General features: G+C 42.3%; 2 protein-coding genes across 2 annotated transcripts; one reads left to right on the top strand and one right to left on the bottom strand.

Moving 5' to 3' along the window:
* Positions 1-122: 122 nt before the first annotated feature.
* On the bottom strand, positions 123-3,905 carry marchf5l (membrane-associated ring finger (C3HC4) 5, like). Its single transcript, XM_057019136.1, has 7 exons — positions 3,770-3,905; positions 3,164-3,255; positions 2,492-2,694; positions 2,277-2,407; positions 2,035-2,195; positions 1,553-1,715; positions 123-1,230 (listed from the first exon to the last, which is right to left on the bottom strand). Exons 2-7 carry the CDS (start codon positions 3,190-3,192, stop codon positions 1,042-1,044), a joined length of 876 nt encoding a protein of 291 aa, XP_056875116.1. The 5' UTR covers positions 3,193-3,255; positions 3,770-3,905; the 3' UTR covers positions 123-1,041.
* Positions 3,906-4,247: 342 nt separating this feature from the next.
* Positions 4,248-10,433, top strand: actr1b (actin related protein 1B). Its single transcript, XM_057019123.1, has 11 exons — positions 4,248-4,479; positions 5,411-5,475; positions 5,810-5,885; positions 6,304-6,429; positions 6,526-6,650; positions 7,660-7,876; positions 7,954-8,046; positions 8,132-8,306; positions 8,420-8,481; positions 8,633-8,673; positions 8,753-10,433. Exons 1-11 carry the CDS (start codon positions 4,432-4,434, stop codon positions 8,853-8,855), a joined length of 1,131 nt encoding a protein of 376 aa, XP_056875103.1. The 5' UTR covers positions 4,248-4,431; the 3' UTR covers positions 8,856-10,433.
* Positions 10,434-16,649: the final 6,216 nt, after the last annotated feature.

Here is a 16,649-nt window from a genome sequence, read left to right as displayed (position 1 = left end):
TATCTGCATGATGCAAATAATAATTTATTTGAATTTATTTTCCAATTTCTGCATGCTTGGAGCACAGCAAATAATTACTACTGTAAAAAATATTTTAAAAAAATAGAATAAAGAATCGGTACTTGTTTCATAAAGACATTTATTTTACTAATTTTCACCAAAAATTAAAAACAATCCTTAACAAACATTACAATTCCAAAGAAACAGGTTTCAAAAGCAAAATTTTAATCTAATCTCTATTTTAATGCCGACATTTAAACAATCTATTCAGCTCCTTTACATTTTTTAAAAGAAACAGATAATCTCAACATATAATCTTTTTCAAATATACTCACAAATATAATTTTACTGTACAACAGGTGAAAACCATCATCGAAATGCCTTGATTGTTATCTGGAGGACGCTGCATCTCAAAAGTGTTGAAGTAATGGCAGAATAAAACACAAAACTAAAATGAAACCGCCAACAACGTAAATAAGAAACCTGTTCCCCATCCATTAGAATTAATATGTGAAAATGATTTGCATGAAAAAGACAGCAGGTGAATTTAAGCAATGGGAAACAGTCTGTGTATCAAATCATAATTGATCATTTTGGAGGGATCATAACTGGAGAACTGAAAGAGGAAACATTTGACCTGCGCATGAACCAAAACGTGTTAATGATTTTGCAGAGGTGATTTAAATAAGGCACATGACGAGGAAGACAGTGATTTTCACCAAGTTAAGGCTTCATATTTAAGAGTGCTGGAGAGATTTCATTGACTCTTTGCTTTAACAGGCTCTTTGACTCCAGGATACCCCGAGAACTTTATCAACAAAATGTGACTGCAGAGGTTCACCATCCCAGCATTGTTTAAGTCAAGATGAAACATACCGTGTTCTGGAAATCCTCAATTAATATTGTTCATGTTAAGGACAGATCATTCCAACATTTGAACATTGTTAGGCACTCATCTCATGTCAAACACCCACACTGCAGCAGAGTAAGGTTAACATTTGTCACACCAGCACCTCCGCTCACATTCTCTTTTTTGTTGCCTCAGTTCAAGTTAATAAATCTATCGTATTCATTCCCACTGTCCTCCATATCCATCTCTCCATCATCACTCTCACCGTCTCCCCTTCTCTCTGGGTAGTTTAGAATCTGCCGGTTGACCTGACTGATGAACTGCTGCTGTTTGAAATACACCTTCAGTGCTCCTTTCATCAAAACAAATGCGATGCCACCCTGTAGAGACAGAAGGGAACGAGATGCAGTTAGAGGTGCGCTGGCCTCTTAACCTGACATCAGAAATCCTGCAGAAGAAGCTCAAACTATTTCATGTATTTGTGATATCATCAAATGAAATAAGCTCTAGTTCGAGCTGCACAGACGTAAGAGTTACAAGTGCGCCATCTAACTACTGTAAATACGTGTTTTTAACCAACAGAATGGCAGTAATGATAACAACAAACAAGGAAATTCCTTATTTTTATGAACCTGGTCCCGTTATCAGCCAATATGAGAATCCAGTACTCTACATTTAAATGGGGCTGTAACGTACACTCACCAGTATAGTGCGCTGAAGATTCGAGGGCATCTGTCTAAAGAGCAGACGCCCTACCAGGCTGGCGATGGAGGGGAAGATGAGAGCGCCGCACAGGGTCCTGGACACAGGGAAGTGATCCCTTGCGATACGCCCATCTCCAGCTACGCGTGGCAGATAACCACCACTACCTGCAGGAAAGTATAGAATGGAAAAATAATTTAATAATATCCATCAAAATCTGTAAAACAAAGATATGATTATATCAAATGTACAAATCAGGTAGCTCTCACTACTATAAACCTATATAAAACTTGTGTATGTAAATAAGTCATTTAAATACATAAATGTTCTGCAATTTGATATTATTTACACAGAAGTTTATCACTGATACTTGTGTGTTCAATACAGCCACAACATTATATAATAAGTTCTATACATTTAGAAGTGGATGGAGGGATAAGAGATGCAGCGAGGGAGAAAACCAATGGGCAACAAGAGGGAACTTTCCTCTGTAGTAGAGTTTCTGCCACAGTCTCACAATATAATCCTCCCAGTGGATCATCTTTCCAAGGACCAAAACAACAGGAATGGCAGGGAGACCCATCAGCAGAAAGAGAGGGTCCGCTCGCTCCATCACATACAGACCCTTCTTATGTCCTACAACCTAAAAACGAAGACAGACAGAGCTAAAGGTCTGGGTCTTGCTGACTCCATTTTAACAACTATTGTCCGTAGATAACCAGACCTGCATGACAGTTACAGCTCCGTATGTGACTGCGGACCAGTAGACAGTCCCAACCACCACTCCCACAGCAGCGAAGGGACTGGCTCGTGATAGGGCTCCGTCTACCTGCTGGAGAAAATGCACCAATGGGCCTGAGGAACAAAAAGACTAAAGGTTACATTCACATCTACGTTTGACTGATTTCACTCATTGTATTAATAATCTAGAATTATTACCCATCTTGGGGAAGGTGATTTGATATTCAGTGCCACACTGTGGACAACTGACTGCACCTTCGCTGTTTCCCTTCTGCTTCTCATCCAGCCAGCGCTGTAGACAGGACTGGTGGATCCATTTAGTGCAACCTTTACACCTGCATGGACTCACCCATTCTGCGCTGTAGTCATCTCTCTCAGTAGCAAAGCATACCCAACAGTGTCTAAAGAGTGTATATGTACAAAGGATTAACAGTCGACTTCCACTGTACTGTACAGAAATATTGTACTTCCTTACTACCTTGGCCAGGTGTTTCCCTAAACTATCCACTGACATACAATGTTCATACCCGTGCAAAGCCGGATTGATATTAACATTTCAGCTTTTCTGCAATAACCATACCCACTTCCAATTTGTGACCAATCACACCATGGTTGTTGGACACCTGACTAGACGGTGTGTTGGCACAAAGAGAACAGGAGAAGTTCTGATTCTATGTAAAAGTATGTGCCTGGGGACAGCAGGAAGGTGCGGTGTGATGAGTAATTAAGGAGTTTACTCCTTTACCCAGACTCTGTGGCAACATAGATGCTAAAAAAATTGAAATATAACAGGAGGTAGTTATACAAATAACTCTGATTTAGAATTTTAATAATAACAGAAGACATGGAGGAAGTCAGGTGTGTTCTTACTTCTCAGGCTGCTCTTCTACAAGTGCCATTGTGATGAAAAGGCTATTTTCTGCTGAAACCTCTCATGTGGACATCAGAACCGTGCGGGGGACCTAAAATTAGCATTTAATGATCAACTGAGTCAACAGAGAAATTCGAACATATGAGCTTGACAACAGAGTGCTTTCACCTATACACTAAATAAAAACATTATACCCTATATCATCTGTATCATTCATAGTTCTACAACTTTTGACTTATTTTGTCATGGGCTAAAGCTGTAACTAAAGAGTATCACCATCTGGGCCTTGAAGACGGACGTTATAAGTTTACCCCCAAAATGTTTACTGCCTTTACATTTCCCACAGATCCACCTGCCTCGTATTGATATCTACTGGTAAAGGCTACGAAATGTCACAATTGGGATTAGAATAATGGCTCTTAATTTAACTAATATTGAGGTCGTTCGTGCACATGTGTATTTGAGCGTCTATGCACTTGGAAATCAACCTCACGTCAAGCTAGTAACAGCAGCAAAGGCAACGATATAAGGAACAATATGTCATTTGGTTGAGTGTCAGTCAGACAAAAGACACCATAAAGTGGCGCTTTAATACGTTAACTTACCTAGAATGGTTATATATCGATGAAAAGATTGTTTTTACTCCTCTACTCGCCTCAAAATGTTTCGTTTCACTTATGTAGTTGTCATTATGGCTAGGAGAAGAGGCTAACGGCACCGTGATTGGTTAATAAGTGTGACGCTATTTGCTGCGTTTGGAGTTGTAGGAAACCAGAGCACCAGCTGGAAAACATATAAAGACGACGATTTCACGTCGATCAGCGTTCGTTATTTTGGTCATTTACACCATCCTACACATGTGTTTTATTTATGTTTTGATTTTGTTTATTTTTAAGCACACGAAAACCCATAAACGAATCATTGCTCTTACAATGGGTTTAAGAGCCGCTGCTTTTTCACATGACAGAAGCAGTGTCCTAAAACGCGTGGCTACTCGGTGGACTGTGAATTGTCAGGTGATCAGTCTGTTAAAATTAGCCATCGTGATTGGTTGATTCTTCTGCTTGTCAAACCAATTCCGCATTGTTGTTATTGCCGGGAGGCGGGCCAACCGTCTGCAGCGGCAGCAACACGGACGGAGCGGTGGCGGCGTCGAGTCGGCAGGGTGCACAGTGACAGGGCGTTATCTTTTTCATGATTAAAACACTACACCGTGAGGAAAACATATACGGTTTTATAGAAGCAATCTTTAGATACTCAGTCCGTCATGGAGTCCTATGACATTTTAGCTAATCAGCCCGTTGTGATTGATAATGTGAGTATGATGATGTCATTCATCCACACCCAAACCAAGGCCGCTGTCGAGAACGTTTGCTAATTCCTAGCTTGGTTAACACTTGTGTCACAGATAATGTTTTCAGAACATGGTCGCTGATATTAAATTGGCACGGGTTACTGCATATGCTTAATTGTATTGTACTAGTTACTATATCCACACTCTCTCTTTTATTAAAACCCAGGCAAATGCTAGCTACATCTAGCTAGCTACGGAGCTAACCGGCTAGCTGTGTCTTGCACGATCTTATTCATGAACTGTCTTTGAGACTGTAGCTGTATCATTTCACTTTAGCATGTAGGTCGCAATGCTAAGTAGCTAACGCAGTGGATTGAGCTGTCGGCTTTAGTAAGATAAGGAGCGATTATATCTGCAGTATTTGCCTCCTCCTTTATATCACAAACGGCGCCGGTGCTTTAGCCTTAGCATTGCATACAAACAGGACATCACCGACTTTGTCAGTGCCGAATTCGAATAACTGAGTTTTAGGATAATAACGGTTTTGATTCGTTATAAACACGTATTACAATTGTATGCCATTCCGCTGTTGCAGTTAATTCATATCTTGTAAGATCCAAATGATGAATTGTAATCCATTCACAAAGTATATACAAGCCTGCATATATAAATATATATATTTCACACATCGGGGGAAATATGATATAATAAGTACTTTGGGGACTTTTATTGGCTTCCCAGCTGTCTCAGTTTTGGACAGTAGTTTTTCAGGCAGAAAATGGACTGGATTATGGCATTTATGGACTGGTTTATTAGCAGATGACTGCTGGTGGCTCCAGGCTGTGTCTCATGATCACCCTTTCCCTTTTAAACGCACATTGCTTAAAGGTTGCAGACTGTAATTCATCAACAACATAGTGTTGGGTCTAAATACTTTATCTCTTTTCTCCAGGGTTCAGGGGTTATCAAGGCTGGATTTGCAGGTGACCAGATCCCAAAATATTGCTTCCCTAACTAGTAAGTATTCCCATAACCTTATCCTCTAGTGTTTGAATAAAGGGGATTTTTATGTACTGGATTTATAGCATACTTTTCTGGTCATCCTTGACCACTTATTAAGTCTGTTTTCACCTTGCATTTACGAATAGAAGAATAACCTATTAGGAATTTGGAACAATCATGTATGCACATCTATTCACTAAAAATGCAGCTTAGGAATTATTTTTTCAATATTTTGATCAAGGACTGAATCAGTTGAATGAGACTTCTGAAACTTGCAGAAAAAAATCCAGGTTTTATTACATTTTTGGTCCTTCACTTGTATGAACATATTCCTTTGCTTTTGTTACAGCGTCGGTCGTCCCAAACATGTCCGTGTGATGGCTGGTGCTCTAGAGGGAGACCTCTTCATTGGACCTAAGGCAGAGGTGAGACACATTTCTGGGTCTCCTGGAAGCTCTTGAGATCTTTATTCCAGGATGGTATACAGGGGTTTATTACACATAAAGTTAGAGAAATGCAGCTCCCCCATGTGCCACTGCTCTGACCTGTGTTTACGGTGTCTCAGAGTGTGTCGTGTGTAGACTACTCTTTTGAAACAGGCAAATAAGTAGCTGATGTGTCAAGTTTTTTTTAAAAGTAGTAGCTGTTTTTGCCACTTTTTCTGGCATAGACAGCTGTTACACACAGACAATTGAGGTTTGCTTTACAGTTTTTTTTTACACTAAGACAGCAGTCTGGTTAACATGTGACCTTATTGAGCGATGAAGCAGAAACTGGCAGCCATCTATGTCGACGCTAAAACATCGAAATCCTATCATCTCTAACTCAACCTCTGGTGATTAGGAGCACAGGGGCTTGTTGTCGGTTCGCTACCCGATGGAGCACGGGATTGTGAACGACTGGAACGACATGGAGAGAATTTGGCAGTACGTTTACTCCAAAGAGCAACTGCAGACGTTCTCAGAGGAGGTGAGCTCCTTTCATCCGCCCTCATGATGTTGGCATTAGACGTTATTCCTTTTTTGATCAGCACTACTCCTATGAACCCTGCTCCTCCTTTGGTAGCATCCCGTGCTGCTGACTGAAGCGCCGCTGAACCCCAGCAAGAACAGGGAAAAGGCTGCTGAGATTTTCTTTGAGACCTTCAACGTTCCTGCTCTCTTCATCTCCATGCAGGCTGTCCTAAGCTTGTAAGTACATCTCAATCTGTGTTGAGTAATTGATCCTCTCTCCCTGCTCCTCTTTGATATCAGCTGGTGGCTTTTTCTGCTCCAAATAGTGAAATTCCTCTTCTTGTTAGCTGGTTATTATTGTGACGGTGCCAGAAATAGCTGCAATGTGGGACATGCACCAAGAAGAAAGCAAGAGTTTCTGCTTTGGATTTTGAGATCTGGGTGTTTATTACCGCGAGGAGATATAGTTTAGCACTGAATCCATCCATCCATCCATCCATCCATCCATCCATCCATCCATCCATCCATCCATCCATCCATCCATCCATCTATCCATCCATCCATCCATCCATCCATCCATCCATCCATCCATCCATCCATCCATCCATCCATCCATCCATCCACCGCTTATCCGGGGTTGGGTCGCGGGGGCAGCAGCCTAAGGAGAGAAACCCAGACTTCCCTCTCCCCAGCTACTTCTTCCAGCTCATCCGGGGGATCCCCAGGCGTTCCCAGACCAGTCGAGAGACATAGTCTCTTCAACGTGTCCTGGGTCTTCCTGGGGGCCTCCCCGGGGGTCCTCCTTAGCACTGATTCCATATCTTTGTTTTGTATGTTTCTGTTGCTGTCTGTTCTGGTGCTCGAGTATAAAGGAGAGATGTTGTATCCCCGGTTCAGACACAGTGATCCACTTGTTTACAGTTGCAATCAGATGTCAGGAGGTTCTGTGGTTGTTGGCAAAGTGTGTGAGGTTCGAAAAAGACAGATGACAAAGCATCATAGCATAAAAGTGCAAATATTCTAATGAATTATCCTTGTAACTTGGACACAGCAGCCATCTAAGAGGCCTTTCTGTTCTCCTTTAGCTTTTAAAACCTGATAGAAGTTTATGTGCTTTACGGCCATCCCTTAGGAGTGGGACATATTTATTTTGATATATTTTTATACACAGAAGATTAGCGACAAAATTCAGAGAAGCTGGATGCTGGCCTGTAAATGAAATTTCCCCGGCCTCTGTTTTCTGCAGGTACGCCACAGGTCGCACCACCGGCGTGGTGTTGGACTCCGGGGACGGCGTGACCCACATCGTGCCCATCTACGAAGGTTTTGCCATCCCACACTCCATCATGCGCGTGGACATTGCGGGACGAGACGTCTCGCGGTACCTGCGTCTGCTGCTGCGTAAGGAAGGTTACAACTTCAACACCTCAGCTGAGTTTGAGGTCGTTCGTACCATCAAAGAGGTGAGAGTGCTGAAGGACTGTTTGTTACAACAGTCGTTCCTTTATCTAATAAATAATAAGTCTGTCTCTCATTGCAGAGAGCCTGTTACCTCTCTCTCAACCCACAAAAGGATGAGACTTTAGAAACTGAGAAGGCTCAGTATGTCCTCCCAGATGGAAGCACTTTAAATGTAAGGTCAAAGGAGGGATTGGACACATGCTCTGTGTTTTCCTGTTGTTCTCCTGGCACAAATTCCGATTTTCTTCCATTTTCAGATCGGTCCAGCCAGATTCCGGGCTCCGGAGCTGCTGTTCAGACCTGACCTGATAGGAGACGAAAGCTCGGGCATCCACGAGGTTCTAGCTTACGCCATCCAGAAGTCAGACATGGACCTTCGCCGCACACTCTTCTCGACCATTGTATTATGTGGGGGATCGACCCTTATCAAAGGTCGGTGGCTCTGCATCTTTTCATAGGTTTTTTCGGATACGAGAGGTTTTTCTTTATCCTCTAGGGATTTTATCTCTGGTGTCAATCTGCTCAATTTACCCTCTTTCTTCTAGGTTTTGGGGAAAGACTACTAACAGAAGTCAAGAAGCTGGCACCCAAAGACGTGAAGATCAAGGTAGGTTGAGTTAGGAGATCTGTCCGTCCATCGTTCACTCTGCCGATGTCTAAAATTATTTACTCCATTCGAAACAGGCAACAGACTGTAAATTTTAAATGTGGAGAATGGTTTTACTTTATTTTGTTCCTTTTTTTCTTCTGTCACTTAGATTTCTGCTCCCCAAGAGAGGGTCTACTCCACATGGATCGGGTAAGAATTCATTTGTCCCGGCTTGTTTGAGCAGAATGTGTGAAGAAAGGTGTGATTGAGCCGACTGTCCTCTCTGCAGCGGCTCCATCCTGGCGTCACTGGACACCTTTAAGAAGATGTGGGTGTCAAAGCGGGAATATGAAGAAGACAGAGCACGTGCCATCCACAGGAAGACCTTCTAGTCGGGGACAGAACTCCCCCAGGACTGTCCTCAAACGCCCCCGCCCCCACCGTTGTCGGAGACTCCTGCCCCTGTCATGTCCGGGTACCTCTGCGTCATCAACTTCCTGTCAGCCTTCTGCTTTTCTTCTCACACTTCAGAAACTCACACTTAACGTGTGTGTCAGTTTCCATGATAGCCTCCTTTTTATCCCCTCCCCCCACCGATGTAGGACATCACCCACCCAACCGACTCCAAAAACACATGCAGGGGGCCGTCAGGACGTGTGAGAGGGCAGTGGTTGGCACCGTGGACAACGACGCGTCTTTAATTAGTCCACAGTGAAGTATTGGTTTTGCTCTCTTGCCTACAAAAGCCCTGCAAGGTGTAAAAAGTTTTTTTTTTCTTTTGATACTGTCACCGTTTCCATTCCAGACCGAATAGTTTTTATTTAATGTCCACTTGTTGATTTCTTTGCTGTTTCTGGCGGGAATCATCCCGTACAGGACAGAGGGTTAACGCACACTGCTAGCATCTTTTAGCAGGTGCAAAGGTTAATTTAACCACTGTGTTATATATCTGGCCCAAACTGCACATTTACTGTAAGAGTAAATTTATTTATCCTTCAGCTGATTGACCTGTTGTCACCGATGCTTTTACGCCCATCAGCTCTGTGTCAGTAGACATCATTAAAGTAAGAAGAAATGCCTTGAATTTTATTTTTCTTTCTGTTTTTATAAACCCCTTTTTCTGCATTTGATTGGAAATGTGTTGTGTTTGTCTGCCATTGTGTGATTGGCATCACCCACAGCGGCATACATCACAGGAAACCGGCTCCAAAACCTTTTCAAAATAAGATGCCAGTTTTAAAATAAGCTCCAATAACTGCTTTCTCATTTCCACATCAGCTAAGAAATTCTCTCCTTTGGCTTTTAAACAGTTAAATGGGGATAAAAAAAGCCACTCCCAGATGTTGTTATTCCAGATATACTGAAATGTGCTTCTAAATTCTACTGTTAGGTAATGAAATTGCACACAAAGCCAAAAGGAAGTGGTTGATCACTGTCAAATTTAGAGATTTAGAGTTGTACAAAGTTTAAAAAGATCTGTGAGTTATGCTCTATTCAGTCATGCGAATATAAAATTCTTTGAAAATAGAACTTTTTTATTGAATATATTCACACGTCATGATAAAATAGCCCCACTCCTGACCCAGACGCATGTCAGTCAGCTCCCTGCAGAGATCTCCACCCTCCACGGAGGCTGAGTTCAGATGATCTTCTCTGCATCCCCTCCTCCTCTCTTTCATAGCAAATCTAATTTTCCTGCTTCTCACTGACAGTGAAGGGTCGTGTCCACACTCGTTGCAGCCTTACTCCAGAGCGTCAGCGCTGGGGCGTCCCTGTCTGCTCTTTTTTTTGTTGTTGTTGAAGGAAACAAGTTGTAAAATGTCATCAGCCTTGTGTACAGTGGAATGCTTTTCAAGAAACAACCACCACGTTGCAACAGAATAACAGACTAAAAAAAACTGTACTATATTGTTTATCAAGTGTTTGCTTTTACTTTTCGTAAATTCAGTATAATAAATAAGTTAATGGCTGCCGTGCTGGGGTCTCTCCTTTTAAAAAACAAAACAAAAAAACATTATCAATTGTTAACCTTAATTTTGTTATTTAATTATCAAACCCTTGAAGGCATTTGAATCATTGATCACTGCTGAGTTTGAGTGAATTCAAGAAGAGCTATGATAGAAACTATTGTATTCATAGTTTCCATAAGGTGCTGTTTTGGGAAGCTTGTACACTGAAATGAGTGATGTTCATGGGTTGGGGGGACTTTTTAAAATGTATAAATGCTTCTGAGGTACTGCATTCATAAGCAAAGGGTGGGAATGAAGCTGTGGTGAGAAAAAACCTTTGACCCATGGCTTGGGAAAACAGTTTAAACATACAGAAGGCAGATAATTTGAAAGCAATCTCTAATATTATTTGTGATAGCGCGTGATAGCAAATCCCAACAGGCCGCAGTCAGTTAAACAGATCCTTTAATAGGCTGCGATATGCACGTCGGCCGCTAGATGTCAGTCTAATCAACGTTTTTAGGCAGCCCAACCCACAGTGTCTCTTCTAATAATCAGATTTATGATTACAACCATATGACTCAGTAGAAATACACAGCATGCCATGTATAATCTCTGACTTTACTGAGACTCAATGTATGATGTTGTGAGTCTTGTTAAACTGAGACATCGCTCCAAGGGTATAAGAGCAGCCGACCAGTACAGAAGCCGGGCCATATTAACTGGCTGTTATTGTTGAGTTGACCTTAATTTGACATCAAAACTTACAGTGTATTGGGATCTCTGTCAAGTGTGACCAAAAAAAAGTCATGACAGAACAAAAACTGAGAATAAGCTCCCACATTTGTTCGAGGCTCCTCAGCGTTAATCCAGAATCACTTTGACAGTAACTCCATTAATCCTCTGATTTCTATGTGTACATCTAATGCTCTGCCTCCACTTTTGATTTGACACTTATGCCCTCATCCTTTACGTATAAAGCAAACTGGGTGACACGTCGGCCCTTTTTGGTTTAGCTTTTCACCTCACGGGTGCTAAATTAGGCTAATTGAGCCGTGAACATGTTTCCCGTAAATACAAAACAAAAACACAAAAATGGCTGTCAAAATGTTACAGTCTAATCTCTGTATTTTGTGAGGGAATAAACCAGTGTTATCCTATGTGACCTGACAACAGCCTTCATGAAATTCCAAATCTGTGGGGATTCTACCTCATCCCTCAGAAATATTTCTGCATGATTTTCTCCCAAGAGTTGAACTCTGAGTGTATTTAAGGACGATGCTGCATCAGTGAACCAACTGCTTATATTCAACAAAGGAATTCTGAGGTCATTGATTAAAGAATGTCACCACAGGCTGATTTCAGATTCTGTCTTGGGTTTTCTGGTGGAATATTAAGTACATTTACTGCTGCTATTTTACAGGGTAAAACAATGAGATGAATTATGGATATGTGCAGAGATGAATAGTAGAATCTGTAAGGAATAACCACAGGCTCCAGGTAACCCATGAGGCCTGGTGAGAAAGACAGGTGAGCTCAGAAGGTCAGCAGGTCAGCACACACATGCCCCGAGATAGATGTTTAATAAGTTCCACTGTGTCAATATTTTATCATACAGTGTGTAGACTTGATCGGATATGGGTTGGCATGTTGACCATGACGCGGCTGTCTTATCACACCTGGAGGCGCGCCCTTGAAACCTGGCAGCTCTGCAGATAAATGATAACTGATAAATATATCCTCAAATGGATTCCCAAAGTCCCACGCAGCCACTGAAGATAAAGTAGTGCAAAGATGCAATGCGTCACGGCCTTGAAAACCCTAAACGAACCACACAGGCACAAGCCACGGATGCTTCACTGTGCCACAGGTAGTGCAGGCAGCAAAGGGCTTCTAGGCAAATACTTCTGCAGAGCTTTAAAAACACTCAGTCATGGTGTTCACTAAAATCCTCTGTGACTAGAATGCTCCCTTACAGAGGACCCAAATTAGGCATTAGGAGTGTGTGTGTGTGTTTTTGTTAAAAAATGAGCACCAAGTCAAGGTCAAGTTAGGGTTAAGATGTCGTTGGGATGGTTGGGGTTAGGGTAAAGAGCTGGTTAACGCATTATGCCAATGGAATTCCTCACAGAGGTTAAAGTAATAGCTGTGTGTGCGTGTGTGTGTGTGTGTGTGTGTCTGTAACGTAAATGAGAGTGCACTCATCAGCACGTACACATTCATCCCCAGTTGTGGCATTAGCAATTAACTGAGCGTCTCGTTTCCAATAGAAGGCAAACAACGCTGTTACTCTGTTAAGCCTGAGCCGAATGAAGAGGACTGAGAGCGTCTCCGTCATGGGCCATTCAGTTCGTGGAAAAGAGAGAGAGACAGCACTGACTGAGCGGTAAAAAAGAGAGAAAAGGAGGACGACAAAGGTTTTCTAAGCAGCCTGAGTGGCTTATTGACACAAATTGAGGTCAGAAAAGACTGAAATGGACCAAAGCCGCATGATAAAAACCCTTTTCAGAATAATCACGCATGTTTTCAGGAAGGACAAAGTCATTTGTAAAGTGCTGTTTCGAAAGCATATAAAAGGTGAAGGTTAAAGGTTAAGCTGATGCTTCTTCATGCTCCCTGAGAATTGATTTTACAGCGTGTATAAGTGCAGAAAGAGTAGAGACAACTTCACCATTTCCCCGTTTGCTACAGTTTCAGCCTCAAACCCTAACCGTCCAACCTGACAGACTCAGGCTCCGCAGAGAAGAAAATATTCCCCAATCTGAGCTCATGGCATCACATCCCAGCAGACTGGAGGCTGCAAGTGCTGCCAAAGGTGCTGCAACTGCAGGATAAAGGAGCTCAATATGTGTTTTTTAACGCATTTAGCAAATTTGCTCTGTCATTTTGTGGAATTGAGATGTCGTTCTCTGAAGAAAAATCCCCTTTCCTGGACAAATGTAATGGCATAAATTGACCTTGTGCATGATGATATGTGAGGGTGATAAGAGTGAGCAAGATTGAGTGCACCATAAACTGAAAATTAAAAGGAAAGTAGAATAAAAAAAGATAATAATATGGAGCCGGCCATCATTAGATGTCGATGGCTGTTCAATTACCTCATCCCTTAAAGTCGATTGAAGATGATTCCGCCCACATTTGCCAGCCTCACATCAAGAACAAGTGCCTTCTTTCACCTCGAGAACATCTCCAGACTCCAATTGTGCATCTCAGATGGCTTCCACCTCTGACCTCGAACACTGCAGCTGAATCCTGCCTGGCAGTTCCAGCAAAGCCAAGAATTCTGAAGCGAGAGTTCTCATCCAAAGCCTGCAGCACATCAACCCCGACCATCGTCATCACTCGCTGGCTCCCAGTCAAATCCCGTCTCCTGCAAACTCCTCCCACAAAGGTCGCGATCCTGTTCCTCATTATCCCTCAGATCTCTTCGAACTATACACCTCATCCTGCTTGAAATAGTAGAATAAAGGGAAATGATGTGCAGATTCCACATGATCAATTCGAGCCATGTTTTCAGTTTGCTGGCTTTTATTTATCCTGCATTTGTGCATTTATGAGGTATTCAACAGCTTCCAGGCTCGGTTTGATGGATTCCAAAGGTGAGATGCCCCACAGCAGTCTCCTTCTGAAAGGCTTAAGTGGTTTGTGTACTTCAAGGCCACCGTTGTCAGGCTCCATCTGTAGTTGTAGAACAGGGATTATCGTAAGATAATAGAACCTTTGGTTTAAGTGGATTTGCAAAATTTAACCTCCAGTTCAAGTTCTTTAAGAAAAATAAAACACACTGTCAAACACCAAAAAAGAAATCATTCCCATTGTTGCACTTTGTGAGACAACTAACCCCTCATTAAATTGTGCAGTTTCAGGATGTACCGGAACATTCAATGGTGCAAACTCAACAAGAGATACAACTTTACGAAGGGGAAAGAATGACTTGTAGCTGTGGGAGGCTAACGGACACGATGTGCTGGGTGCTGCTGTGAGCTTCATTGCTTAAAAGGAGAACAACCTGTTTCCATCGAAAATAACATTGCATAAAAATTGTTCTAATTATCATCATAATTCAACATTGAATTAATTCTACTTGAAATATATTAGGAATAGAGTTCTACAAGGATCTCTTGAGGCTCTTCAGAGGGTTCAGTTCCTGGTGAGATATTCGGCCTTCTGGGACCTGCTTCTGATTATCACTCATCATTACTTTCTGCTCCTCCATCTTAAATTGGCTTTCTAAGACTCTCCGTGTTTTCTGTGCACACATGTGTGTGTGTGCGCACGGCGGTCTTCAGCTCAGTAATGAAAATATTTTATTCAACCAGAGGGAAAAAAGGGGTGCGCATTAGAGGAGCTACATTTTAATGTCAGCGTGCACTTCCCTCAACCGTGGAAGATGGGCAAACAAAGAACCTCAGCGAAGAGGCACATCCTCACGACAGCGACGAGGGAGATCTCTACCGCTGGAGTGCTCAGTCCTTCATTAGAGGCGCCTGCGTTGCTGTCAGAGTAATGGCTCTGTTGACAGAAATATATCAGATAGTTGTTGTGGTGACCGACTCATTTTCAGCGTGTCAAAAATATCAGCCCGGTCAGCGGCCCTATCTGTCAAAATGAAACTCAATTTTCACAAAAATAAAAAAAAATAAAAAAAGATGGAGAGCTTTTTAATGTGATATGGAAAGAGAATGTGAGGAATAATAAATGCTGAGGTGAAACAGCTTTTTTTGACCTCTAGGATGCGATTGCTCTTCAAACAAACATTGTTGGTGCAAGAAGTGGGTTCAAATTCATTAAAACCTCAACATTGCATCTAAGTATCAGCCATGAATGCTTTTCATTTTGGAAAGACTGTTGAGAGGAGAAAAACAAGTTATCTTGCAGCGATTTCTTGTCCCTGTAAGCCCCTGACAACATCCGTGTAGACCCTGTTTGGTTTGTGTTCAGCGGTTCAGCGCCTGTGGTCCTACCGGGGCCGACTGGGGATTCTCATCCAGTGTCGCATTAAAATCTGTCTAAGAGGGAAAGAGGCACCTGCTAGCAGATGATGGGACTTGAAAGCAACTGTGAGGAACTAGTTTGTGAAGCTAAAAGGCGGAAGGATCCAAGCTCAGTTTGGTTGATATGGAGTCGCTTTGGTATTGTATTTGTTTTATTACTTTGGTTTAGTTGCTTCTTTGTTTAGGTTCCATAATATCAGACCTCCTCTCATCTGGTTGGGCATCACCAGGACGAACCACATGGTCCTGTACAAGGTTTCTCCCTGTTAAAGGCAGAACTTTTCTTTCTTCCTCACTGTTGCTCAGGGAGTCAGGCTCTGGGTTTATTTAAACCATCTCTAAACTCCTAGCTGCAACAGACACTTTATAAATGAAGCTGAATGGAATTTTCTGGCTGAATGGCCTGATAACTCTGGGCCTCATTGTTTCTGCCCCTCACAAATCTGAATAACGCCGGCCTTCAGGGCGTGGCGAAGTTTCCACCTTCTAAAGTATTCCCAGTGCTCCCATTGACAGAGCAGAAGGACAATAAGCAGAAAGCTGGAGGGAAGACATGAGAGACAAAAGCAGACAAAAAACTGACGAAAACACAAGAAAACAGCAATAAATAAAATGTCTACTTTTTTCTCGGTATCATTCAGGCTTTTGTCTTTTACTCCTTTTGATCTCACAATTTCAATTTGCCACCTGAGTGTGGTGTTACAGGCTCCATCGCTTCATTACGTGAAAGAGTCGGTTCATCAGCGCGGACACACGCTGATCTAAGTGGAAGTGTTTAATGCTACTCTGCTCTCCCTGGTACACCGGCGGCTGCCATTGATTGACCATGACATTTTCTTTAATGGTGATGACATTCTGTTTCTCTCAGTGTTTGTGTAGCCGTGGGGTGTGACAGAAAGAGAGGAGACGTCTGACAGCAGGAAACACAAGGAAACATTACATCACTTCCTTTTTCACTCCCTTGATATTTAGATTCTGCATACAAACCGACTCGGTCGGTTTGTATGCAGCAGTGATTTAGATTTAGCATCAAAAATGTCTTTGATAGTAAAGGAACTCGCATCAACTCGTTGGCTGCAGCTCTGCTTCCTTTGATGGACATTAAGAGTGGACTTTGTTCCACAGCTACGGCTTCAGTCGGTTGGTTCTTTCTCATCGGTATTTTAGTGGAACCACTTTCACAGGGGAGCTGCTGCAAGTCATGGAACATTTAGCAGGTTGAAGGTCTCGTTCCTTGGGAGTC

Source organism: Takifugu flavidus, chromosome 20 (assembly GCF_003711565.1).
Source record: "Takifugu flavidus isolate HTHZ2018 chromosome 20, ASM371156v2, whole genome shotgun sequence".
In the NCBI taxonomy this organism is placed as follows: domain Eukaryota; kingdom Metazoa; phylum Chordata; class Actinopteri; order Tetraodontiformes; family Tetraodontidae; genus Takifugu; species Takifugu flavidus.
The sequence above is the reverse complement of the archived record's forward strand: the minus strand, read 5'-3'. Positions and strand labels throughout refer to the sequence as shown.

Coding starts and splice junctions, on each gene's coding strand:
- marchf5l (XM_057019136.1), bottom strand. CDS start 3,192: ATGGCACTTGTAGAAGAGCAGCCTGAGAA. Junction 2,695..3,163: donor GTAGAAGAGCAGCCTGAGAA/GTAAGAACACAC, acceptor TACACTCTTTAG/ACACTGTTGGGTATGCTTTG. Junction 2,408..2,491: donor AATCACCTTCCCCAAGATGG/GTAATAATTCTA, acceptor TTTGTTCCTCAG/GCCCATTGGTGCATTTTCTC.
- actr1b (XM_057019123.1), top strand. CDS start 4,432: ATGGAGTCCTATGACATTTTAGCTAATCAGCCCGTTGTGATTGATAAT. Junction 6,430..6,525: donor TGCAGACGTTCTCAGAGGAG/GTGAGCTCCTTT, acceptor CTCCTTTGGTAG/CATCCCGTGCTGCTGACTGA. Junction 8,307..8,419: donor GGGATCGACCCTTATCAAAG/GTCGGTGGCTCT, acceptor TCTTTCTTCTAG/GTTTTGGGGAAAGACTACTA.